The 24,433-nt window shown below is 34.9% G+C and overlaps 4 protein-coding genes across 11 annotated transcripts; all 4 read left to right on the forward strand.

Annotated features, from left to right (window-relative positions):
- Positions 1 to 400: 400 nt before the first annotated feature.
- Positions 401 to 3,828, forward strand: LOC110605758. 3 transcript variants are annotated; one of them, XM_021744384.2, is made up of 8 exons: positions 401 to 599; positions 1,173 to 1,344; positions 1,433 to 1,506; positions 1,586 to 1,628; positions 1,749 to 1,805; positions 1,944 to 1,998; positions 2,927 to 3,084; positions 3,247 to 3,828. In XM_021744384.2, the coding sequence occupies exons 2-8, from the start codon at positions 1,198 to 1,200 to the stop codon at positions 3,271 to 3,273; spliced, it is 561 nt and encodes a 186-aa protein (XP_021600076.2). In that variant the 5' UTR covers positions 401 to 599; positions 1,173 to 1,197; the 3' UTR covers positions 3,274 to 3,828. The 3 variants fall into 3 exon arrangements, with proteins under 3 accessions (XP_021600076.2, XP_021600073.2, XP_021600074.2); XM_021744381.2 differs by having other exon boundaries at positions 406 to 599; positions 3,240 to 3,828; XM_021744382.2 differs by lacking the exon at positions 401 to 599 and adding an exon at positions 600 to 726 and having other exon boundaries at positions 3,240 to 3,828.
- Positions 3,829 to 6,796: 2,968 nt separating this feature from the next.
- LOC110605818 (transcription factor bHLH30) lies at positions 6,797 to 7,899 on the forward strand. The gene is made up of 2 exons (XM_021744465.2): positions 6,797 to 7,206; positions 7,317 to 7,899. The coding sequence occupies exons 1-2, from the start codon at positions 6,985 to 6,987 to the stop codon at positions 7,839 to 7,841; spliced, it is 747 nt and encodes a 248-aa protein (XP_021600157.2). The 5' UTR covers positions 6,797 to 6,984; the 3' UTR covers positions 7,842 to 7,899.
- A 1,630-nt stretch (positions 7,900 to 9,529) lies between these two features.
- On the forward strand, positions 9,530 to 12,125 carry LOC110605816 (beta carbonic anhydrase 5, chloroplastic). 6 transcript variants are annotated; one of them, XM_021744461.2, is made up of 10 exons: positions 9,530 to 9,808; positions 9,896 to 10,003; positions 10,110 to 10,168; positions 10,367 to 10,543; positions 10,619 to 10,667; positions 10,777 to 10,890; positions 10,967 to 11,020; positions 11,211 to 11,293; positions 11,421 to 11,523; positions 11,672 to 12,125. In XM_021744461.2, the coding sequence occupies exons 2-10, from the start codon at positions 9,935 to 9,937 to the stop codon at positions 11,873 to 11,875; spliced, it is 912 nt and encodes a 303-aa protein (XP_021600153.2). In that variant the 5' UTR covers positions 9,530 to 9,808; positions 9,896 to 9,934; the 3' UTR covers positions 11,876 to 12,125. The 6 variants fall into 6 exon arrangements, with proteins under 6 accessions (XP_021600153.2, XP_043808805.1, XP_021600155.2 ...); XM_043952870.1 differs by having other exon boundaries at positions 9,531 to 9,808; positions 9,896 to 10,008; XM_021744463.2 differs by having other exon boundaries at positions 9,531 to 9,808; positions 10,388 to 10,543.
- A 603-nt stretch (positions 12,126 to 12,728) lies between these two features.
- LOC110606672 (AP-4 complex subunit mu) lies at positions 12,729 to 24,275 on the forward strand. Its single transcript, XM_021745592.2, has 13 exons — positions 12,729 to 12,931; positions 13,249 to 13,343; positions 18,925 to 19,128; positions 20,042 to 20,158; positions 20,256 to 20,384; positions 20,812 to 20,941; positions 21,148 to 21,251; positions 21,361 to 21,465; positions 22,181 to 22,275; positions 22,952 to 23,039; positions 23,151 to 23,211; positions 23,298 to 23,371; positions 23,975 to 24,275. The coding sequence occupies exons 1-13, from the start codon at positions 12,874 to 12,876 to the stop codon at positions 24,071 to 24,073; spliced, it is 1,359 nt and encodes a 452-aa protein (XP_021601284.1). The 5' UTR covers positions 12,729 to 12,873; the 3' UTR covers positions 24,074 to 24,275.
- The last annotated feature ends 158 nt before the right edge of the window (positions 24,276 to 24,433 follow it).

Here is a 24,433-nt window from a genome sequence, read left to right on the forward strand (position 1 = left end):
GTGGATAAAATGATTTTTTCAATTCAAACTATTTAGTTTTTATCTTTTATTAGTTAATTTATTGATTTTAAAAAATATATCAAAATATTTTTAAAATTCTAAAAATTTCACTTATAATTTTTAGTCATTCTTCATTTCTATGATAGGTAAAAATTTATTAATTAATTTTTTAATTTTATAAAATATATATTAAATAAATTTATTAGTAATTTTTTACAATTTTAAACACATTAAAATTAAATACTAATTAAGGATTTTTTAATAAGAAAATGAACAAATAGTAATATAATATATGTATATAGAAAGATATTTTGATACAACTTAATAATGAGAATACAATTGAGCTGTTTATTGAGTAAAGATATATGTTTGAGATATAATTTTACCTGACTAGATTAAATTGCTAAATCCGAATTAATTAGTCTCCGGGAAAATATTGTCATGGAATTACTCTGACATTACTGCACACATAAGAGCTGCTCTGTTTATTTTCTCCCTCTCTTTTCATCTTCACGACTATCTCGTTAATCTGTCAATTCACAGTCCGTCACTTTCAACTAGGGAGCTCCTCTTGCTAACCCACTTCTCATTTCTCAAGGGTGAGTGCCAAAGTCACTGTTCTTTTGTTTTTCTTGTGATTTTGAGTCGATCCTTAGCTTTGTTCTTTTGTTTGTTAAAATGGGATTTTTAGTTTGTTGCTGAATTGTGAAATGAGAATCAGAAAAGGTAATGAGATCTTTCTTGTAATTGACACGAAGTTAATGGGTTTCTGCTCCATTTGGGTGAAAACTCTAGAGTTTTGAGATGTATCTGTCTGACTGATCAAATCGGAGTTTTGGGTACTTAGGGTTTTGAATGTTTTGGTGGATCACTTACTTTAGGACACGAGCTACGCTGTTCGTGTTCTTATCAGGAGTTAATGGGGTTAAATGATAGAGCATTTGTTGTTTAGTATATCAGTGAAGTTATTCTTTTCGTTTTCGTTTTCATTTTTTGAGAGTTTAAGAAGTGGATGCTTGTGAAACCTTTTAAATGATATGTTCACATGATTCTATTGGAGGATTGTTTACCATCGCTGAAAAAGTGCCGATGTTGATTCAAATATGTTTCTTTATTGTCTATGAAGTTGATGATTTTCTTATCAAGGGACTTGTTTTTGCTTCTTAAATTAGGTTGTTTGAAACAAAGCTAAAAGCTATGGAAGTTAAAGGCTGTACAAGTAGCAAAAGTCATGATAGGGATGATTGTGGGGAAAGAGTTGCAGCTGAGCATTTGAAGGGGGTGCCCAAGCTTGGAGGAGTAATTTGGGTCAAGCTTTCTGGTGGTTCCTGGTGGCCTGCTGTGGTGCGCCACATAAAGTGTTTACTGGTTTAATTCTGTAGCCTTTCTGTTAAAGATCATTTGGAATATTTACCACTTATTTGTTTGGCAGGTTGTTGAGAGCAACAAAGCCGATGGTAGATTAATGGGGGACGTTCGGGTTAGGCTCTATGGAAGCTATGAATAGTTGGTGCCTTTCCCACTGTCTTTTCTTTCTTACTGGTTAAGCAATAGAGACTAACTTGTCTAGCATTTTCTTTTGTAGCATGTACGTGGATCCCATTAAATATTGTTCTGAGTTTCAGATTGTAAGTACTGATATGCAACTATTTGTAATGCAGTGTATTATATGTGTTCAATTGAACATATTTTTCTTTCAACAGATTTTGACTATCAACTTGATTTTGTCTGCATCTTTGAATTCATAGACACTTGAGCAGCACAGTGGTAGTTATCAAGAAATATTTATGAGAGCTCTGGAGCAGGTAACTTTATTGATCTCGTAGTGAAGTTACTCGTAACAAAGTCTTGCTCGTGAGCATGGTAATGAAGTTGCAGTTGTAGCAAATAAATGATACATTATTGTAATTTTTGGTTTGTCATGTCATTTGGCTATGCTGTAGGATCTTTCTTCATCAAAATCTGGTCGAGGAAAGGGGAAAGTAACCAAATCTAAAGGTCAGCCATCTATTGTCTCATTTTCCTTTCACATGGGCTTGCTGCATATTGCCTGATATGACATATCTGAAAAGTTAGGCATGAATCGTGATCATGTTGCACTTTATGCATAATATGTTTATTACTGGAGAGCAAGGTTTTATATACCACTGCTTATGGTTATTTGAGCTGAGCAAGATTAAGTAGCCAATCCTAACTAATTGAGGACTAAAGCTTAGTTGAGTTGATTTCAATACGATGGATTTCTTCAGAAGGGGGTTAATTTGAATGCCTTGTGTAAGAGGTTTGAAGTAAAGAAATAATCCAAGGTTGCATCAACAAGGATTAAGATTTGGAATGAAAGGTTTGATAGTTTAAATTACTTATTATTCTCAACTTAATGCCATCTGATTGGATATATGAATCATATTCTTCCATTCTATTCGACTTAAAGGCTACATTTTAAGAAAGGTCCAAAGGTGTCTATGTCTTTCTTCACCATTTATCTCCATGTCAACTTTCGTCTATTTTTAGTCTTGCTCAATCTTGTGCATTGCTGCATCTGCCTAGACAGTGCTGGATCTGGTCAAGCCATCCCAGTTGTCTCCTGTGCCCTCTTTAACTTGTTGTCAATCAAGTGTCGCTTCCACTTTTCTTAAATTATTCATTTCTTGTACGACTCTTTCCCATATTGCAAATATGTCCACTTTAATACTCTCATTTTCTGCGCACTTACCTTGAGGTTATTCTGTTTGTTATTGGCTTACTCATTCTTTGTACTAGTCTTCCTATATTTCCTGTTATCATGTATTGGCGCACAACATGTGATAATCTATTACAGAAACTTACATCCTTCTGTAATTAACTATTTAATTTGGAAATTTCTTATTTGTTTCTCTAGAGAATTTGCTTATATTGACCATTTGTTCTTCTTGTCCTACATCACAAGATGGAGCGTGCAAACAACTCAAGCACAAGCGTCCAGGTACCAAGGAAACTGAAGAGCATGACAGCAATCAGAAGAGACTTAAGAAAAATAAGCAAGGTGCTGCAGGTGCAAAATGTAAAAGCCCTAAGCAAGATGTGAAATCCTCTAAGCAAAATAAGGTACTAAAGAACCAAGAGTTTAACATTTCAACCGTCTCTGCGAGTCTACAGTCTGCTTCCTTCTATTTTGAATGATCTTTTAAAAAAGAAACATTACATGTTTTTGCCCATCTCTTTTCAAATATAGACTTGCTGAATTTTGCTATTGCTCGTAGGATGCAGCTTTGTCTGGAAGATCTCAAGAACTGAGTGCACGGAGAACCAAAGTCATGCAAACTCTTGGTTTAGTCGCCCCTTCTGGATCTCCATTCCGCAAAAAGAAATCATTTATATGAGTTTTTAGTACATTTGTTACTAATTGCAAGACATTTTCCATTTTCCCTGCTGCAGCATCAATTCTTCTCTTCCTCCTCTCTTAGATGTTAGAAATTGTGTACGGAACAAAGCTCGGTATGGGTGCAAGTTCACTTATATTTTGCTTTGCTTTTTAGTCTAGTCCAAGATCTTGGTGCCGGCACAAGGGATTGTGCTTGAAGGGAATCACAACAAATTTGTAGCCATATGATGCCTGATGCAAGTTTAGTCAATTGAGTTGCATAATTTTATAGGGGTTTTGATAAATTTCCTATGAGATTTCTAGCTTGCCTTGTGGATAATTGCAAGGAGATCTTTAAACAGAGTGGTTCTCAACTCCAAGGATTACAGTTAGATTAAGCTTCTGTTATCTGGCACTTGGATACTTGTCAAAATGTACTATCAAACCTATCTTGTTTAATATTTTTCCTTATTCCCTTGTTTGTTTAAGCTTGTCTCCTTTATTTATTTATTTTACCACTTGTCTTACTGATTCAAGGAATTTGTATTATCCTAATATAATAAATGGGAAACACCTAAAATAAGATTAACAAATGTATGTGTATCACTCAAAATATTATTTGAACTACACCAGTGTGGACCATTGTCATTGATCCTGTAGTTTCTTATTACCTGTGTAAATTAAAGCTTCATGCAGAGGGGGGCGCGCATTAAGACAAACAATGCTGCAGTGTATAAATACAACGGAGCTAGAATGAGTATAAAGCATTTAGAATATGTGTCATTCCTTTATTGGATAATTATGAAATACTCATAGGACACAGCAAAGCAGTGGTTTTTTTTGTTTTAATCAGAAAAGGCAGTAGTTTATTCATTGAGGAGGAGAAGAGGAAGAAGCAGGACACATCTGTAAGTTTTTATTACTGTTATAAAACCTGTAGGACTCTCTCTATTCTAAACCTTTTGTCCCCTCCTCTGTTGGCTTTCTTTGTTTTTTCCTCTGACATTTTATATAATTATATGAGAGAGAGAGAGAGAGAAAGAAAATGCAGGTCAAATTCTTCGGATTGGTCCCACACTTATTCATCTACTCTACTGTGTTGTAAAACATCTCATCACAACCAAAACAAAATGCCAAAGGATTAGGGCTTCAATCCCCTGCGTGTGCTACGTAGGTTTTGGTCCCAAACAATTCTTCTCTTCATCGTCTTTGAATTAATTGATAATCTCATTTTTATTTACTTCATTATATGTAAGGATTTATGATACGCTTTTTTTAGCTGGATAAATAAAAATTAAAAAAAAAAAAAAACTCTAAGGTCTCATAATACAAATATAAAGAGAATAAAAACTAGTAGTTTTAACATGCATAAAGCAGGAAGAACAGAGGATATACTGAGAACCTGGAAAATTGCCAATTGCAGGGAGGAACTGTCACCTTCATAGCCCATGTGAATTGGAATTATCTTCCCACTCCTCTCCTTATATACGTATGGAAATTTTTTACCACAACTTGACCAATAAAAATTTACCAATATGTATTTATCCTAAATGCACTAAGCTAATATTAAAGAATATGCTCTTAATATGTGAAAACTAATATTTCTTGAACACAGGTTAAAAAAAAGACAAAAAAAAAAAAAAAAGTAATAGGAATTGTTAGTCTACCAGTGCTGCATGCCCATCAGAGGTTTCCATGGGGCTACCCTACTAGCTCACATGCAAGTTTTACAGATACTGTCCCACCTTACGTTTCTTTTCTTCCCTTTAAAACAAATATTTGAATCCTCAGAATTTCTCACATTGACCATGTAATAAATTTCATTTTTTTTAGCATATCTTACAAAAATTCCACAAGACAGAGATGCTCTTGTCGGCTCTAACAGGTGAAAACCACAGAGTAAATAATAGAGGAATGCGTGGGGTTACTTAGCAGAGGCTCGCTTGACTAGACTTGCACAGGGAAAAGGAAAGGATTAAGGAAAGGAGCGTAGGATTAGGAAGTGATTAATTAATGTTGTTTGAGTGTGAAAATGAAAGATAGGCGAATGATGGCGGGCAAAAGAGGTTGTCGGGGCCATGATCTGTTGTGTCCCTTTTGATTCCCCTTTCTTACAATTCCTCGCATAAAAGCTGTCGGCGCCGCCGTATGCTTGCATTATAGAGTAATCCTCCACTGCCATGAAAATGACTCTGCCACGTTTCGCTTTCTTTGTGGAATTACGACTCATCCCCCATTACAGACTTTCACTAAATTAACTAAATACTACTAATTCGCTTTTAATATAACAAAATATTAATATAAACAAATAAATTCACTATTAAATTAGATTTATATGTATATTCACATTTATAAATATATAAAATAAATAACTATCCTTTTAAATATATATTATTTGATAAAATTTATTATAAAAATAAGGATATAATAATTTACTTCCAGAGGTGAAGGGAGAAAATAAAGTTATTATCTTTTAATTTTGATTTAGTTTAATTTAAAAATGGAGTATTATTATTATTAATTGAAAATTTAAATGTAACGTTTCCCAATTTTGAAACCACTTCAAAATTAGATAAAACGCTATCGTTTTATCTATACGTTATTCAACCATTATTGTTGAACTGTATCATTTCCTGCATCAGACTCTCTTGTCTGCAAATAGTGCTTGTACAGTCCCCTGACACCAATATATCCCTTCCCTTTATTTCCCAGGACAATTTATAATTTTCAATTTGTACTTACAATAATTACCAAAATAGGTTTTTATATATATTATATTTAAATAATTACCAAAATATGAATATAATTATTATTTCATCCTCAGAAATAAATTTATTTTCTATCTCATTCATCTTAAATTCTATGTTATTTTTTAAATGATAATTTATTTATTTATTCACTTGCTAATGCAAGACTAAAATTTAGTAATAATTAAAATAATTTTATAATTGACAATATAACTGAATGAGATATTAAGAAATGAAATATAAAATTTATTGTTTTATTAAATATAGTGTGTTTTTTTTTCTAATTTATTTAAAATGAGAGTATCTTCACATTCGCTGGCGTGTACGTTCACACATCTACTACCCAATCAGACTCGGTCCTTTCCGTTGTCCTCAAATAACGATTTACCTTTCAACACTACACTTAGACAATCAGCGGTAAAAAGATATAATAATAAAAATAAATTAATATATACTTCATGCGTTTCATAATTTTTACTCTTTTTATTTTATGATTTTTTATTTATTTTAATTTTTTATATATATTAAAAAAATAATTTTTATTAATTTTTAATTATATTCTTTTAAAAATATTAAATTTTATTAAATATGTAAAAGATTGTAAGAGATTTTTAAAAATAAAATAAAATTATAATAATTAATATATATGTTATTATAATATTAAAAAAAAAGTGTAAGATAAAAAAACGGAGGGAGTATAAAACACTGTCTATCATCTTTTAATTGTAAACTTCAGTCTCCCACTCAGAACTCCACTTTCGACTTTCATTTTTTCAGTTTTCATCTCCTCGTTCTTCTTCTTCTTCTTCTTTCTGTGCTCTGCACTTTACTCCTTGCATGTCCTCCGCCTTACCTGCCGCAATATCTCTCCTTTTCTTTTTTACCTAGCTGTTACAGATGCTTCCTTTTCAAAGCTGCTATGAGTTTGTTCATCGAGACCCAAGCCTCGTCAACGTAATGGACTTAGACGCCGGAGAATCTATTCTCAGCTCCTCGTCGAGATCGGAGAAGAAATCAACGGATGCATGCAAGAGCCATAAGGAAGCTGAGAGGAGACGCAGACAGCGTATCAACGCTCACCTCTCTACTCTCCGTACTCTTCTTCCCAGCACCACCAAGGTTCGTTATTTTTTTCTCTCTCTTTTCGAATGCCTCAGCTCGTGATTATCGTCAAATCTTAGGGGCAATACCGTAATTTTGGTTTCTCTCTTATTTTCCAATATAAACAGACAGACAAGGCCTCGTTGCTAGCGGAGGTGGTGCATCACGTGAAGGAGCTAAGGAGTCAAGCCGCTCACGTGGCGCGTCATCAGGATACCGATGGTAGCTGTAGCATTAGCTGCAGTGTAAGAGGAGCAGAGCCTGAGCATTTCTGTGCGTTTCCAGGAGAATCAGACGAGGCGACTTTGAGTTATTGTGATGGTGAGGTGAAGACGATGATGGTTAGCGTTTGCTGTGAGGATAGGCCTGGGTTGAACCGTGATTTATCTCACGCTATCCGTTTGGTTCGAGCCAGAGCGGTCCGGGCTGAGATGATGACGGTTGGAGGACGGACTAAAAGTGTGGTGGTGTTGCAATGGGCTAGCGGTGGTGATGGTGGAGATGACGAGGTAGGAATTCTGAGACGAGCATTGAAGGCCGTTGTGGAAAATCGGGTCTCGGGTTCTGGACTAGGGCAGGTGGTCCATGGGAATAAACGGGTTCGAGGTTACGGTTTGGTTAGTTGTGACGATGAGTTTGGGAATCAAAAATGAAAAATTTTTTTTATTTATATTTTAATAGTATTTGTTTACTGGGAGTTTTTCTTCTTTCTATCGAAGTTTATTGGGAGTTGGTAATAGCTGGTCCACCAATGTCACAGTAGCATTACCCAAGAAAGAAGAATGGAGAATCTATAATCTTTAAACTCAATTAGAAGATCCTTATTATTTTAAAATATAATTATTTAATTATTTTATTTTTATTTTTATTAGCTAATGACTAAATAATTTATAATATTAAAATATGAAAAAATTATAGTTTATTTTAAATGTCAAGAACTAAATTTAAAAGAATAATTATGGTATTGATAGAATAGCTAACATAATAACAATGACTGAATAATTGTATTGTTAAATAATTAATTAAGTTTAAAAATTTATAGGTATGAACTAATAAATTTTTAAAAAAATTCAGAAAGAGAGGAATTTTTACCACCCATCTCATCTCACCTGGCGAAAATGAAATTTTGACGCAGAAGGGGGAATGAATGTTTAATTATATTAATAATATTTTTAAAGTTATATGAAAATATAAATAAATTATTGAGATATTATTATCGTAAAATAAATAAAGTGATTTATAAATTAATCAATTTAGTCATAGAAAATATAATACATTTAAAATATTTTAAATCTTTTTTAATTTTTAAAGTTAATTTTGTTGATTGAGATATTTTAAAAGTGTGGAGTTTTCTATTTGGGTAATTTTTTATTTTTTATTTTTTATTAAAAAAATGTATTTTTTATTTGTTAAAAAAATTTAATTTTTTTTTAAAAATACTTATACAATAAAAGACAATAATTTTGTATAGAATCACCATTTTCTAATTTATAAGAAAAAAATGAAAAAGAAAATATGCAAATTTTCTCACATAAAAAAAACAAAAATCATACATTGCACAAACAAATCTAGGTGGAAGGCCTTCCTCCCTAAACTTGGCCTCCGTAGCTCGTCGGGACTTGCTTGTTGCTTTACCAGTTCCATATGAATCATATTTTATCTTTAAAAAATTGATTTTTATATCTACAGTCAGACCAGATACAATTTTAAAAAATCAATTTAATTTCTTCAAATTTAAAGAATGTAATTAGTTTTAATTAGACCAATTCATGTCCAACCCGAACTTCACCATGACAAGTAGCTTGATTTTTTTTTATAAAAGAAAATTATTATTAAAAATAAACAAAAATTTAACATAATACACCTTATTAGAGTTTAAAATTAAAAAAAAATTAATTTACATAGTTAGATGCTAAATAAAAAAATTTTAAAAATCTCAGATGAAACAAGAAGACCAACAAAGCAAATAAGCCTAAAAAAATAGAAATCAACAGCAAAAATAATAAATCCTCCAAAAATAGTAGGAAGACAGCACTAAAATATTCTCAAAACAGATAGAAGACGATACTAAAATATTCACAAAATAAAATAATGAAACCAAATCGAAAGAAACGATAAAATACTATAATTAGAAGAAATCAGGACCTTCAAAATGCAGCAGATAAAATGAATCTGAATCCCTTCTCAGCATTATAAAGTACAACTAGTAGCAAGGATATAAGAAAAATATAGAACAAATGAGCCAAAAAAAATTAGAACTAAAAAGTCATATAGCAAAGAGAATAACATGTTACAACCATACTATAAGGGTTGTATTATAAAATTGTAAAATATATCTAGAGTGAGGAAGCACCCCATCCCCATCGCGCTTTGCTTTGCTTTGCTTTGCTTTCCAATATTCTCATGCATCATAAAGGAAGAAAAGTAGACTAGTAGCTTTCTCGATCTGCATATAATCTCCAATCCCATAAAGATGGGAATGGGATAAGCCATAGCCATATTCTTTATGCAAATGGATAAGATCAAGCACGTTACGCAACCTGACCAGACAATAATTAATAAGCCAGCTGAATGCTCTCCCCGAATGGTACATCCACAGCGGAGATGGTCTGGCAATCCCGTAAGCCCCCACTTCATTTTTTCTTTTTCCCTTTTTTTTGCCTGAACTTCTTAATTCTTATCTCAGTTAAATCTTCCTACATTTCAGGAATAAGATCTCATCCGATTATTACTTCATTAGGCTTTCATGTCTGCTTACCCTTTTCTCGTTTTACCAATTCCTTGGTTGGTTTCCCCAGAAACTGTTCTATTTCGAGTTCAGTGAGTTCTTCTTGCTTCATCTTCGGATTTTGCTTATTTTGCCTACAATTATTTGCAGAAGTGCATCTTATTAAGTATGGGGTTTCTTCTTCTTTTGACAGGAGAAGCTGCAAGAGAAAGTTGAAGATAATGATCGATTAGGATTGCCCTCTTCACATAAGTAAGCTCAATTGAAGCTTATGCGTTGGATTTTGCTGTGAAACCTATTTAATTTTGTGTGAAATTGTTCTTCTGTCTCTGAATTATGATGGAAACAACCATTTGTTTACATGGAAGTCAATGACTCAATGCATGAATTTATTGAATTTTCTTTTCTGGTCAGAAGATGCTTGTTAAGAAATTCAAATTTCTTTTTTAGTGACTCAATTTTCATCTATAGAGAGGTACCCTTTTTCAGATTAGATGCTTCAATTAGTTCACTCGAGCAACAACTTAAAAGTGCTAAAGCACAGAATATGCCCAAAACTGGGAGTGGGCTCGTATCTTTTGATGAGATGAAGCAGAGATTTCTGAATTTCAAGAAGCACAAGTATCTGTAAGTGACATATACAATCAAATGAAGGATTTCTATTAGCATTTTTGTCTTCTCAATGATGCATGATTTTAACAGAGAAGAAATGGAGCATTTTCAAACTCTTGCTGATGTGCAAACACCCAAGGTGATAAACAAACTTGGTTTTGTTTGGTGTTTCTTGCTGCTCTAGAAAGTCATTTTTCTTCATTGCAAGTAAACTTGCATGGTTCTTGTCATACTGACAACTTGAACAGTTTATGGTGATTGCCTGTGTAGATTCTAGGGTTTGTCCCTCTAATATTCTTGGATTTCAACCTGGAGAAGCTTTTATGGTCCGAAATGTTGCTAACATTGTCCCCCCACTTGAGGTATAGCCAATTATGCTCTACTTCAATATTGTCTACTAAGCATAGCTGAGTTCTTAGTTTCATTTCTTTTTCACAGAATGGACCAACAGAAACTAATGCTGCCCTTCAGTTTGCTGTAAATACTCTTGAAGTGAGTGTTTCTTTTCCTTCACATCCAAAATCATTTGTTCCTTAAAGAGATGCAAAATTTGTGCTTTTGAGCCCACACGTAGAAAATTATTGGGGCTTAGGTGTTTCCATTGAAACTTCATACAATTCCTTCTGCTATATATGACTTCGACTTGTATTTGAGCATACAAAGCGATTGTTAATGCTTGTAGGTTGAAAATATATTCATCATTGGTCATAGTAACTGCGCAGGAATTCAAGCTCTCATGAATATGCAAGATGAAGAGAACCATAGGTAGATTTGAATTTTGACTTGTTCATTTCACTTTCTTGTTGGATACAAACTTCTTAACAAATTTTCTCAACACCCTTTTTGGTTTTGTCTTAATTTTCTCATTGCTGTACTTTTTTGTGCCTTGTAGCTTTGTTGAGAAATGGGTTGCTATTGCAAAAAATGCAAAGTTAAGAACAAAAGCTGATGCAAATGGCCTTAGCTTTGACCAGCAATGCAAGCACTGTGAGAAGGTGTGTTGTATTTATCCCCATTCACTTGTGAAAATACTTGCAATTCTGAGTCCTTTGAAAAGAAATATTTAGTCACTATAATTTGAAAGATGAGAACATTTTGTGAGCCAGCTGCTGCTAAAGTGAGAATCTAATTCAATCGTTGCAGGAATCTATCAATCTTTCGTTGCTGAACTTGCTAACATACCCGTGGATCGAAGAGAGGGTGAGGAAAGAGACGCTCTCTGTTCATGGAGGATACTATGATTTCTTGAATTGTACATTTGAGAAGTGGACTCTTGATTTCAAAACAAGAAGCAGTGGTGGCCATGGCAGTATATTCTCAGCCAAAGACAGAGAGTTGTGGAGCTGAGTTTCTTTGCATCTTCCTTCATCCCAGAATTTGGATTCTGCCATTGCAAAGACCATGCTGATGTGAACAGAAATGCATTCAAAAGATTGTAAATACATTTGATTTATTGTGATAAATCAATCATATACAAACACCATTGCCAACTGATCTAAGTAAACCCATTTAGCTGCTGCAAGAATCAAGTGTAAAAGCTATTTGTAGAATTTAGAACTGTAAATTTGAAATCTATATAATATTCAACATTTATACATCTTCATATTCTTCAAAAATCATTTATCTATAATAAATTGAAGAGTAGGCCTGAGTGCCAAAGAAATATTCTGCTTCTGAGTTTAACAAAGTGATCTGCTGACCTATTGTAGTAGCTATAGTATACGTTTTTGCAGTAGGTTATATTTTAAAATTTATTGATAAGATTATTCACAAAATATTTCTCTGAAAATATCAAATTATATATTTTAGTCTAACTTTATTTCTAAACTATTATTAAAATATCGAATAAAATTATCACTTTTAAATATTTTAAAGTGAGTCTGTGGTTTTTTTTTTTTCAGTTAATTTAATTTTATTTAAAAATAAATAATTTTAGGATTAGAATGTTGTAAATTCTAAAATTTTAATGATTAAATTGTAATGTCAACTGAAATACCAGTAAGAAAATGAATTGATAATTTTATATTTGATTAATAAATTATCTCATTATTATAAGAATGAATTACATTTTTTTTCATTTATAATTTCTGGAGTATAGGGGTTTCCTTTGTAATTAATTAATATTAGTTGAAAAAAATAGGGATTTTAATTTTTTAATGAAGCAAAACTTGTCATAGAAGAAGGTTTCAAGGGGTCTAAGTGCAATTAGCAAAACACAAGCGCATAGATTAAAAAAATCGTCAGTCACTGTGTCAAGCACTCGAAGCCAACGGGGAAAAAACGCCCAAGCCTAGTTTACAGGGACGCAGATTCAGAAAGCGAAGGAAAGAGGAAGCAGAGAAATCATGATCTCTCAGTTCTTTGTGCTCTCGCAGCGGGGCGATAGTATTGTCTTTCGCGACTGTACGTTCTGTATCTTCTGTTTCTCCCCTATTTCATCGATGGATCTCTCATAAATTTTGCTTAATTTAGATAATTCTGTTCAAAAATTTCATAAACTATCTTTTTTAACATTCAAAATTAGCTGGAGTTGCAATTTAGATGCTACAGATCCAGCGCGAGAGTCAAAATTTGCTTTCTGAACTAGAACATTTCAATAAGATTAGAGATTGATTTTCGCTTTTGGCATTGGGTAATGGATGAGAGCGAGCTCGTATCTATTGGTTTTTTTACTTTATTTTCTGCATTTCAGCTATGTTAAATTGTTAATTGCATTGCAGATCGCGGTGAAGTGCCAAAAGGAAGTGCAGAAATATTTTTCCGTAAAGTTAAATTTTGGAAGGAGGATGGACAAGAAGAGGCGCCTCCTGTCTTTGTAGGTATTATGTTTCTGAATAAGTGTAGTTTCATATCCATTTGCACGTAACATTTTGGGTAGAAGAATCTATGCCTTCTTTGTTAATTATTGCTGAATTTCATGTGTTACTGGATGTGGAAACAGAGAATACAGAGAAATATGGAAACAGAAAATAGAAAGAGAAAACCACACAAAGTAGCCAAACAGAGAGAATCCTCCTCTGTCATTCCGTGTTGAGTATATTTGATACGTTCAGATATCACTGACTCTACTATATATATAGCTCTAACGTACATAACAGAAACAAACGTGCCCCTGTCCCATACCAAAAGCTGTGCTATCGCAATCTGCTACCTCTCTTTTCCTTTATTTCTTATATTAGATAAAACGCATTGTATCAACTACCTTCCCCTTAACAAGTTTCTTGACCTCAAGGAACAAAAGTGGGATAGCGAGCTTGCATTTTATATGCAAATTCCCATGTAGCTTCTTCAGGTGTCAGTGCTGCCCACTGTATAAGCCATTTAGTCACAGCTTGATTCCTTTTCTTCACCATCTTTCTGTCCAGAACAGCTTGTGGGAAAGGCAGGGCTGAGGAAGCATCATCTGGTAAACTTCCTATAGCCTCTAACGGTGTGTGAGCAGATTTAAGTATAGAAACATGAAAACATCAGAGTTTAGTTTCTTCAGGTAACTGCAGTCTGTAAGCTACCATTCCCACCTTCTCAATTGCTGGAAAGGGTCCATAATACCTTCTGCTTAACTTGTGACTTGAACGAGGTAATGATTGTTGGATGAATGGCTTCAGCTTTAAGTATACCATATCTCCCACTTGGAATGATCGCTCAGTTCTCTTCCTATCAGTCAATTGTTTCATTCTGCTAGCAACCCTAGTTAGATTCTATTTAAGTATATCAATAGCAGTCTCCCAATCCCTTAAAAATATGTCAATAGCAGCTACTTCAGAATTATTTGGAATCTAAGGGATATGTATGGGGGAAGTTATGCCATACAGTGCCTCAAAAGGAGTTATTCTAATAGTAGACTGATAAGAAATATTGTATCAAAGCTCTGCTAGCGACAACCACTGTACCCAAGCATGTGGCATCTCCAAACTCAGACAGGCCATCTGTTTGTGGGTGATAAGTTGTAGATAAATTCAGAGAGACTCTCTGAAGCTTGAAGAATTCTTGCCGAAACTGACTGGTAAAGACAGGATCTTTGTCGCTGACTATGGTGTCGATCTAAAAAAGGACTGTGCCATATTCTTTGCTGTGTAAGGATGTGAAAGACCAATAAAATGGGCATATTTGGTTAGTCTATCTACTACCACCATTGTCACAGTTTTTCCTTGAGATTTTGGTAGACCCTCTATAAAGTCCATTGTGATATCTGTAAACAGGCTTTTAGGTTGGGGCAATGGTTGAAGGGTCCCTGGTAGTGCTACAATTTCATACTTGTTCTGTTGACAAGTCACACAGTTTTGTACATACTTTCTAACCATTCTCCACATGCCTTTCCATAAATGATAGAAGCAAGTCTTCTGCAGTTACAGAAACTCTTGAATGTCCTCCGACCCCACTGTCATGATAAAGCTCCAACAACTTACTTCTTTGGAATTGTTAATTACCAACTTTCCTTTTCGCTTAAGCTGATTTTGCCTCCATGTATATTTCGAATGACTACTAGAACCAGCTTGCAATTTTGCAATTAGTTTGGCTAAAGATTCATCTGTCTGTCATGTACTCCTGATAGCTACCATCAACTGATCTAGTAAAATCGTGTGGTAATAGCCATTGTTGTTCCTGAAGATAGCTTAGACAAGGCATCTGCAGCTCTGTTCTCAAAACCCTGTTTGTATTGGATCTCACAATCAAAAGGTTGCAGTTTTGTTAACCATGCTTGTTGAGCTGTTGTACTTACTCTCTGCTCAAGGAGAAACTTAAGTCTTTTATGATCAGTTCTTATCACGAAGTGTCTAGGTAATAAATAATGTTCCCAATGCTTAATTGCAAATAGCACGGCCAACAATTCCCTCTCATATGTGGACAAGCATCTATTTTTGGGAGAAAGGACTTTACTAATGTATGCAATAGGGTGGCCATCCTGCATTAGCACTGCCCCTATCCCTTCCAAAACTGGAGCAGTGATCATCACTTCCTTGAGCTTCTGAATCACCAACTCGGCAACTTCATTCCAAGAAAAATTTTCCTTCTTCAACAATTCATTGAGAGGCTTAGCTATTTGTCCATAGCTTTTCACAAATCTCCTGTAGTATCCAGTAAAGCCGCCCAAGAAACAGAAACTTCTGAGTTGCTTAATGGTTTGTGGAGCTAGCCAAGCTTGCACTGCATGTATCTTTCTCTTTCAGGGGTTGTCACATGTCCCAAATATTCCACTGAAGCTACTGCAAAGTGACATTTGTTAGCTTTGGCATACAGTTGATGAATCCTCATTATTTCCAAAACAGACTGCAAATGTTGCAAGTGCTCCAATTTACTTTTTCTAAACACAAGTATATCATCAAAAAATATCAGAACATGCTTTCTGAGGTAAGGCTTGAAGATGGCATTCATGAGAGACTGAAAAGTTGATGGAGCATTAGTAAGGCCGAAAGGCATCACTAGGAACTCATAATGGCCTTCATGAGTTCTGAATGCAGTCTTGTGAACATCCTCGAGCTTCATTCTCACCTGCCAGTAGCCAGATCTAAGATCTAACTTTGTAAAAATCTTCCCCCCCCCTCCCAATTCCTCCAACAGTTCCTCTATTAAGGGTATGGGGAATTTATCTTTAATGGTGATGGCATTTAGACCTCTATAGTCTACACACATTCTCTAAGTATTGCCTTTCTTCTTCACCAAGACAACGGGATTGGCATAAGGACTATGGCTACGTTGAATAATTCCAGCTTCTAACATCTCGTTGATCATCTGCTCTATGACAGCCTTTTGTTCTGCTGCATACCTATAGGGCCTAGCATTCACAGGATGTGAACCTTCTTTGATAGGAATCTTATGATCATAAACTCTTTGAGGTGGCAACCCTTTAGGATTTTGAAAAATATCTGAATAATTTTGCAGCAACTTCTATAACTCAATCCATTCATGTTGAGCCTCTTGTGCTAAATTCAGCAAGTATGGACCAGAATCTTTGATCTTCTCCAAGTGATACTGCCCAAGACCTTCTTCATATTTAACACTAAGCATGCTCAATCCATGCTTCTTAATTGGAATATACTCTCCTTAGAGGAAATAACGTTTAGAGTCCAAGGAAAACTCCATAGTGAGAGGTCCCATTCAATTTTAACCAGTGCCTTGAGCTATTGGATTGCCAGAATAAGATCATAATTGTCTAGAGTCAACAAATAAACATCAGCCTTAAACTCCTGATCCTGCATCTTCCATACAAAATCTTTGCATAGTGAATTACACTTCATTTCTTGCCCATTGGCTATTTCAACCCATATTCCATTCACTTCCTGCACAGGGTAATCCAGCTTCTTGATAACTTGTTCATTAATGAAGTTATGTGTGCTTCCAGTAGCAACATGCACATGTAATCTCACTTTTCCACACAGCCCTTTGAGCATCATAGTTTGATTGGATCCAGTTCCCCACAAGGCATTCAAGGACAATTGTCCCTCCTGTAAACACTCATCTCCCTCCTCCAAATTATTAACCGCTTCTTCCATTTCATCTTCCTCAATTACCTCTTTAATTTGTATCATAAATAGCTGTTTCTTTCTACATTTATGGCCAGGTATAAATCTCTCAGCATACCAGTAACATAACCCCTCAGCCCTCTTTTCATCCATCTCTCTACTGGTAAGTAAAGGTCTGGTTGTTTTATTTTGGTTGGTATTAAGCTGAGTTTTGTTGGTGAGATGTGGATATTTTAGTGACAGAATTTTGTTTGGTGAAAGTTGGTGTAGGAGTGGTGAGAGTCATGGGTTTTTAGTAATTGCTGGAACTAGAAGAGAAGAATGTAGGTTTCCTTGGTTTAGGTTTATGTTGTATGGCTGTCACAGATAATTCTAAGAGTCTGGCTAGGGAAAATGCCTCAGATAGACTTGTGGGTTTGAACATATGCACTGCCATTTGTATTTCATCATTTAACCCATACCAAAAAAAAAAGTCAGAGAATGTGCTTCAGTAATACCTGCTTTAGGATAGATCCTGTCAAATGCATCCATGTAATCTTGTAATGAATCAGTCTGCCTCAAATTTCTCAGTTCAGCTATTGGATCATCGTAAACTTGCTTCCTAAACCTTGCACTTAATGCATTAACATAAGTATTCCAGCTTTCAAAGGTTGCTGCTCCATGAACACCCACATACATGAACATCCACATAACCATGATGCCATTGGATAGCCCTTCTCTCCAAATGAATAGTTGCAACTTTCACACGATTTTCAGGGGTTATTTTACCCATCTCAAAAAAATACTCACATCTCAAAAGTCACCCTTCCAATCCTTCTCCTTCAAATCTAGTAAACTCCAACTTAGTACTGCTACCCCAAGGGCTACTATTGTCTCTACTTCCACCAATTCGATTCACATTGCTCCTCACTCTTGGATCCACTCGACTAAGGCTCATTATTTTTTCCCATCATCAATTCCTTGAGTTCATTCATCATCTCTTGCAGTCTAGACTCCAGTCTACGTTCAGATTCAAACACCAAATTAGCCATCTCTTTCCTCCATTCTTGAGATCTTGTACCTTCTGCCATAGCTGAGAACCGTTTGCTCTGGTACCAATTGATAACACACAAAGAATACAGAGAGAAATAGGGAAACAAAAAATAGAAAGAGAAAACCACACAAAGTAGCCAAACAGAGAGAATCCTACCCTGTAATTCTGTATTGAGTATACTTGATGTGTTCAGATATCACTGACTCTACTATATATAGCTCTAACGTACATAACAGAAACACGTGTGTCCCTGTCCCATACCAAAAGTGTGGCTATCGCAATCTGCTACCTCTCTTTTCCTTTATTTCTTATATTAGATAAAACACACCGTATCAGTGTAGTTTCATATCCATTTGCACGTAACATTTTGAGTAGAAGAATCTATGCCTTCTTTGTTAATTATTGCTGAATTTCATGTGTTACTGGATGTGGAAATGCATCAACTCCTCTCTGGGCTTTTTTGTTGCATTCTTAAAGGATGGACCAATATTTATGTGTGTTTGTGTGTACATCCCAACAATTTATATCTGTTAACTAAGTTTGTCCCCTCAAAGAAATTATTTTTTTTCCTTGCTCAGTCGAAAGACCTTATTTGTTTTAGAAATTGTCTGAATAATTAAGTGGATTTTAGGACATTCTAATAATAACAAAACTTTAAGAATGTTGCCTTAATTGTTTCTTGATGGCATATCAAGAGCATTTCTACTTCTTTTTTTGAAATGTACTCTTCTAAAGTTCATTATCTATGCAGAGTTATTGTTGATTTTGTTTTTATCAAGATAGTTGTGCATTTACCTAATTCTTTGATGTGGTTTCTAGAGTATTTTTTGTTAGATAGTGCTTGGTCAATATAGAACAGTATGCTAATATTCTTTTTTATAATTTTGTTGTTCCATCAACAGAATGTGGATGGGGTGAATTACTTTCACGTAAAGGTTGTTGGATTATTTTTTGTTGCAACCTCAAGAGTTAATGTGTCACCTTCTCTGGTCTTGGAACTCTTACAAAGGGTTGCACGCGTTATCAAAGATTACCTTGGGATTCTCAACGAAGATTCCTTGCGGAAAAACTTTGTGCTTGTGTATGAATTGCTTGACGAAGTGATAGTAAGTTTCCTTATCATGCTTTCTATACTTTTTGTTGCCGTGTGTTTGGACATGTGTGAAGATTTTGTGCTCGTCCTTTATAATCTGTGCTATTAATTAGATTGAAATTTTAGAACTTAAATCTCATGTTTTTGTTTCTAGCTTTTCTGTATAATTATTCTTCTTTGTTGTTGACTTTGAAAGTACAATTTTTTTTGGGTAACTTTTACGTCCCTGAGTTATGTTAAAATTAACACACTTGTTCCTTTATTTTTAAAACTCAATAGTTTAATTCCTATATTTTGATTCCATCAAACTAGAGGGTCTTCGTCTAATTTTCCATTACTTAGCTTGGAAATGACTAAAATACCCTTAAATATATAGTATCTTTTAATTCTTGGGTTATGTCAAATATGTCCTGTGATTTCTTAAAAAATAAATAGTTTTCCCTATACTTTTACTTTATCAAATTGAAAGAAAATACTGTTTTCGTTGGAGGGACCTTCAGTTTTGCAGAGTCAAAAAATAGGGACGTAAATGTTGAGCTTTAGAAATAGAGGGACATATGTATTAAATTTGACATAAATTAAGGATGTATAAGTAATTTCCCCTTTTTTTCTCTCAAGAATTCTATTAGTTTCATGGTAGAGATGCTTTTCTTCCCTTCAAAATTGTTGCCGATGACATTTATATTTTCTTCTCAGCTGCTCTTCCAAAAATTCTAAATGGTTTGTGAATGGATGTTTATGTAGCTATTGTATCATGCTGTACCTTACATCAATCCACTTGAATTTTTGGCAGAATGTACTATTTATTTTTTTCTGTGTATGGAAGTACTCGACATGTGCTTTCCATGAAATTGTGACTTTTTACTAGGGGTATAAAGTATAACTGGGAGTTTTTAGTGAGTCCCTCAATTGTGTTCTTGTTCCAGGATTTTGGTTATGTACAAACAACATCCACTGAGTTGTTGAAGTCCTATGTTTTCAATGAGCCAATTGTCATTGATGCTGGCCGTTTGCAGCCTCTGAACCCTGCTACTATTTTTACGGTATGAATTGATCTTTTTAATCACACTGTAATACTTGGATAACCTTGATTTTATATAGCTTCTATCTTTCATTTCATTTGACTTTTGCTGAATGCAGCAAGGGACAAAAAGAATGCCAGGCATGGCTGTTACAAAATCTGTGGTGGCTAATGAGCCTGGAGGTAGGAAGAGGGAGGAAATATTTGTGGATATAATTGAGAAAATCAGTGTCACATTCAGCTCTAGTGTAAGTATTGGTTATTTGAGACAAGTCAGGGTGACATTTCAACTATAGTTGCCTCTTTTTGTGTTGTTGCCTTGTCATGTTCAAATCCCTCTGGTTAATTGTGTTGAAATATACAGTTAAATTTTAGTGCATTTATCCCTTTATCATGCACACATCCAATTGGCAAATTGCATTAGCATTTTCTTTGGTAATGCAGTTGCATGCTTGCAGCTATCAACTTGATGAACTTGTTACCAAGATGTGGTTAGAACTGCATTGTGGTATCACTAAATGTCTTCAATCATACTACATTGAATTTTTTATGAATTTTTCATGGAATCTCTTATGATCTTTTGTTGAGTAAACTAGTTTGTTTGCTCATAAAAAAATACTCTTGCTTAATCTCCACACTAAGCCATTTGTTAATTAATATTGTTTCTATAAACAGGGTTATATATTGACATCTGAAATTGATGGCACCATTCAAATGAAGTGTTATCTGACTGGAAATCCTGAAATTCGGTTAGCCCTTAATGAAGACCTGAGCATAGGAGGAGGCAGTGGAAGATCAGTCTATGGTATATTTCAATTTTTTGCATGATTACCTCAAAAAACAACAAAAAAAAAAACATGATTATGTTGCTTTGTGATATGCATCTCTGGGAAAGCGTGATGAGTACTCATCAAGGTTTTAGGACAAGGAAAATCACATTTACTTTGAAGCTACTTCCTTTAATTTTTGGTTGACTCTCTCTCTCTCAATTGTTGCTGGTTACTGTTACAGATTCTAGAAGTTCATTTGGGTCAGGAGCAGTGATGCTTGATGATTGTAATTTCCATGAATCTGTACGTCTTGATAATTTTGATCTGGATAGAACATTGACTTTGGTGAGTGAAATTAAAACAATGCAAGCAGTAAGCTTGAAAATCATATGTTAATTGAAGAGGTTCAAATTATTTCTCCTGTTTCTTAGCTATGCAGTCCTATGCTTTTCAGGTACCCCCAGATGGTGAATTTCCTGTCATGAACTATCGTTTGACCCAGGAATTCAAGCCTCCTTTCCGCATTAATACTTTGATTGAGGAAGCAGGAGCACTCAAGGTGAACATGCTAACTGTGTTTGGGCATGTGGTGTGATGCTCATTACAGTACTTTTTCCGTTCTTATTACTTTGCTTTTCCAAGTAAAAACGGCCTACGGCTAGCTTAGAACTGGCCTGAGACTGTTGACCGTCCATGTTTCTGAACTGGCCTGGAACTGCCACCCCTTGAACCAGCTTTTTAGCCTAGTGGTCTGGTGCAAACCTGTCTCTTAAAAGAAAAAAAAAATCTTATTTGTGTAACTAAGCAAGATAAGGAACCATTTATTATGGCATAATAATAATTGTGTCGGGTATGAGGCAAGATGCTCATTATAGTATTTTTCTCTTTTTATTGCTTTGCTTTGCAAGTAAACTACAGTCAAAGGCCGGTTTGGAACCAGCCCAGGTACTGTTGACCCTCCATGGTTCTAAACTGGCTCAGAATTGCTACCCTGTGAACAAGTGGTTTGGCTCAAACCTTTTCTTAAAGAAAAAATGAGTACTATTGGATTGCCTCAATCCGGATCAAACCAGAACTTTCCCTGAAAGACTCTGGGGAAACACCCCCTGCAGTCCAGTTCTAGGCCCTTTCCTGCATCAATGGAACTGCCAGTTCCGACCTGTAACCATCCTGTGGTCAGCTTATTTCCAATTGTTTTTTAAAGTTATATTGCTTATCACCATTTTTATGGATCTTGTATCACTGTGCTGTTCCCATATTTGCTGGTGCTAAAGGCTGAGGTGATTCTTAAAATATCAGCCGAGTTTCCCTCAAGCATTACTGCAAACGCAGTTTCTGTACAGATGCCATTGCCAAAATATACTACCAGGTATTCGGTTTGTTTCTTGTTTGTGAATTAAGCAGACATCTGTTGCACATGTTTTGGAACTTACTGACTCAATTATGCATTTCTGCAAAAGTTTAATATATGATCTTGTGGTTTAAAACATCTTTCCTGGTGGTGCTTACTGGCTATGCATTTCATAATGTTTGTGCAGCAAACTTGTGCCTATACTAACTGTTATACATTATAAAAAAGAAAACTGTTATAAAATATGACAAGTAAGTTGCTTCGCTCACAATAAGTGACATAGAATTTGTTAGGAACTGTTTGAGTATGTGCTTGAGGGAGATCAGGAGATGGTGGACATAAATTACTTGGAAGTTCATTATAAAGGGATAGCAGACATCTGTTTGCCTGCCTTGTAAGCAACCGATCAATGACTAGTTACTACATTTTGTTAAAGACGCAAACTAGATTGCGAGGAGCTATTTGAAAATTGGTAGACTTGCTGTAGCCTTCGTAGACAGGTGTCTAAACCTTATAAAAATTGGGCAGATGTATGTGTCGGTCAACGTGCATTCAGCATGTTAAATGATTTGGGTCCTTCTGACTTTTAGTCGTGTTTTTGGAGATAGATCGTAGTGGTTGTGCAGATAGCTTTGTTTCAACTCAAAATACTATAAATGTTTTTCTGGCTAATTTTCCTGCCGGTCATTTATAGAGCTACTTTTGAGTTGGAACCTGGAGCAATTGGGCAAACAACAGATTTCAAGGAAGCAAATAAAAGACTTGAATGGGGACTAAATAAGGTATGAATTTCTTAAACATGCCTCACTTGGAGTTCCAAAAAGTTTTCCCTTTTAGTGCAGTTATGATATTAGTTAAATAATATTTAACTTACACATGCAAATATGCAATAGATTGTTGGTGGATCTGAACATACATTACGCGCAAAGCTGGCATTTTCTCGGGAATTGCATGGTATGAGTTATGAATCATTTGCATTGAGGCATTGTGATGTTTGCTTCATATGGTAACCGAATCAAAATATTTGTTGATTGGTGCAGGGAATATCACAAAGGAGGCTGGGCCAGTTAGCATGACATTCACAATACCAATGTACAATGCTTCTAGGCTTCAGGTGAGCCATTAACTTTGCCTGCAATCTCCGCTAGCCTAATTTGAAACTTTTGAACTGTATACATCTATCATGTGCTTAGGCCACCATATTTATATTATACCTTTAGCAGCTCCTACTTCTTCTCCTCACTCACTGGTCTTGTTTGCTATGGTCTAGGCCAGGATGGCCGAGTTTTTGCAATTACTTGCACAACGTTACCTGGAATAATTTTTTTTTATGTTGTGTTCAAACTCTCGGATGAATTAGAAGTGGTCATTATTAAGTCTGGACCCTGTATTCCACTTGTCCCTTTTCTCCATTCTTCCAGCGCAAATAATTGTTGGTGTAGATTGACGAGCCCAACAGATGTATTCTAAAGATGTTATCTAGTTCAGTCCAAGCTGTGATCCCCTTTCCATCCCGCATCCTGGAATATTCTGTGGGGCAACAGTTGAGTACCTTGTAATGCCCAGGGAGGTTTGTATTGCATGGTTTTGGAGGACGCTTTATGTTCGAAATAAGTTACCAACGCCATCAAATAAACTTAGTGTGCATACTTTAAGCTGCAACTCCTTTGAGTGCCTTTTAAGTCATCCAATTCTTTATTGCGATTCCTTGATGCAGGTGAAATACTTACAAATAGCAAAGAAGTCTAATACCTATAACCCTTATCGATGGGTGAGATATGTCACTCAGGCAAATTCTTATGTTGCTCGATTATGAAGACAGTAGCGATCCATTAGCCTTTTCATTCATCCTGATTTTTTATTGTTATTATTTTTCTTTATTCAATATTCTATTGATCCTTGACAATTACAATAACTATATACCTGAATTTGAGCTTTGTATTAGCAGAGTAGCAGCTGTGTGTTTTGCCAGCCATTCAGAATCTTTTAATGTTCAGTTCTAGATAGTCATTTGTTAAGACGTATTAATACTTAAAAGGTTAACAGCCCTCCTGCAAGAATAAACAATTGATTTGAGATGAAAAAGTTGGTCACCACCTTAGTTTAAGATCAAATGGTGGCGGAGGTGTCGGCTTTAGTCTTTGAATCGCGTCCTCTTTAGAAAAGTAGTATTCGA

Source organism: Manihot esculenta, chromosome 18 (assembly GCF_001659605.2).
Source record: "Manihot esculenta cultivar AM560-2 chromosome 18, M.esculenta_v8, whole genome shotgun sequence".
NCBI lineage: Eukaryota > Viridiplantae > Streptophyta > Magnoliopsida > Malpighiales > Euphorbiaceae > Manihot > Manihot esculenta.

What these genes read in the sequence shown, in the direction of transcription:
- LOC110605818 (XM_021744465.2), top strand. Translation starts at nt 6,985, where the DNA reads ATGCTTCCTTTTCAAAGCTGCTATGAGTTTGTTCATCGAGACCCAAGC. An exon ending in TTCTTCCCAGCACCACCAAG is followed by an intron (nt 7,207 to 7,316) that starts GTTCGTTATTTT and finishes CAATATAAACAG; the next exon opens with ACAGACAAGGCCTCGTTGCT.
- LOC110606672 (XM_021745592.2), top strand. Translation starts at nt 12,874, where the DNA reads ATGATCTCTCAGTTCTTTGTGCTCTCGCAGCGGGGCGATAGTATTGTC. An exon ending in ACCCTGCTACTATTTTTACG is followed by an intron (nt 20,159 to 20,255) that starts GTATGAATTGAT and finishes TGCTGAATGCAG; the next exon opens with CAAGGGACAAAAAGAATGCC. An exon ending in TTGCCAAAATATACTACCAG is followed by an intron (nt 22,276 to 22,951) that starts GTATTCGGTTTG and finishes GGTCATTTATAG; the next exon opens with AGCTACTTTTGAGTTGGAAC.
- LOC110605816 (XM_043952870.1), top strand. Translation starts at nt 9,760, where the DNA reads ATGCTCTCCCCGAATGGTACATCCACAGCGGAGATGGTCTGGCAATCC. An exon ending in GGATTGCCCTCTTCACATAA is followed by an intron (nt 10,169 to 10,366) that starts GTAAGCTCAATT and finishes TTTCTTTTTTAG; the next exon opens with TGACTCAATTTTCATCTATA. An exon ending in AATGCAAGCACTGTGAGAAG is followed by an intron (nt 11,524 to 11,671) that starts GTGTGTTGTATT and finishes CAATCGTTGCAG; the next exon opens with GAATCTATCAATCTTTCGTT.
- LOC110605758 (XM_021744381.2), top strand. Translation starts at nt 1,198, where the DNA reads ATGGAAGTTAAAGGCTGTACAAGTAGCAAAAGTCATGATAGGGATGAT. An exon ending in ATTGTTCTGAGTTTCAGATT is followed by an intron (nt 1,629 to 1,748) that starts GTAAGTACTGAT and finishes TTGAATTCATAG; the next exon opens with ACACTTGAGCAGCACAGTGG. An exon ending in GAAAGTAACCAAATCTAAAG is followed by an intron (nt 1,999 to 2,926) that starts GTCAGCCATCTA and finishes CTACATCACAAG; the next exon opens with ATGGAGCGTGCAAACAACTC.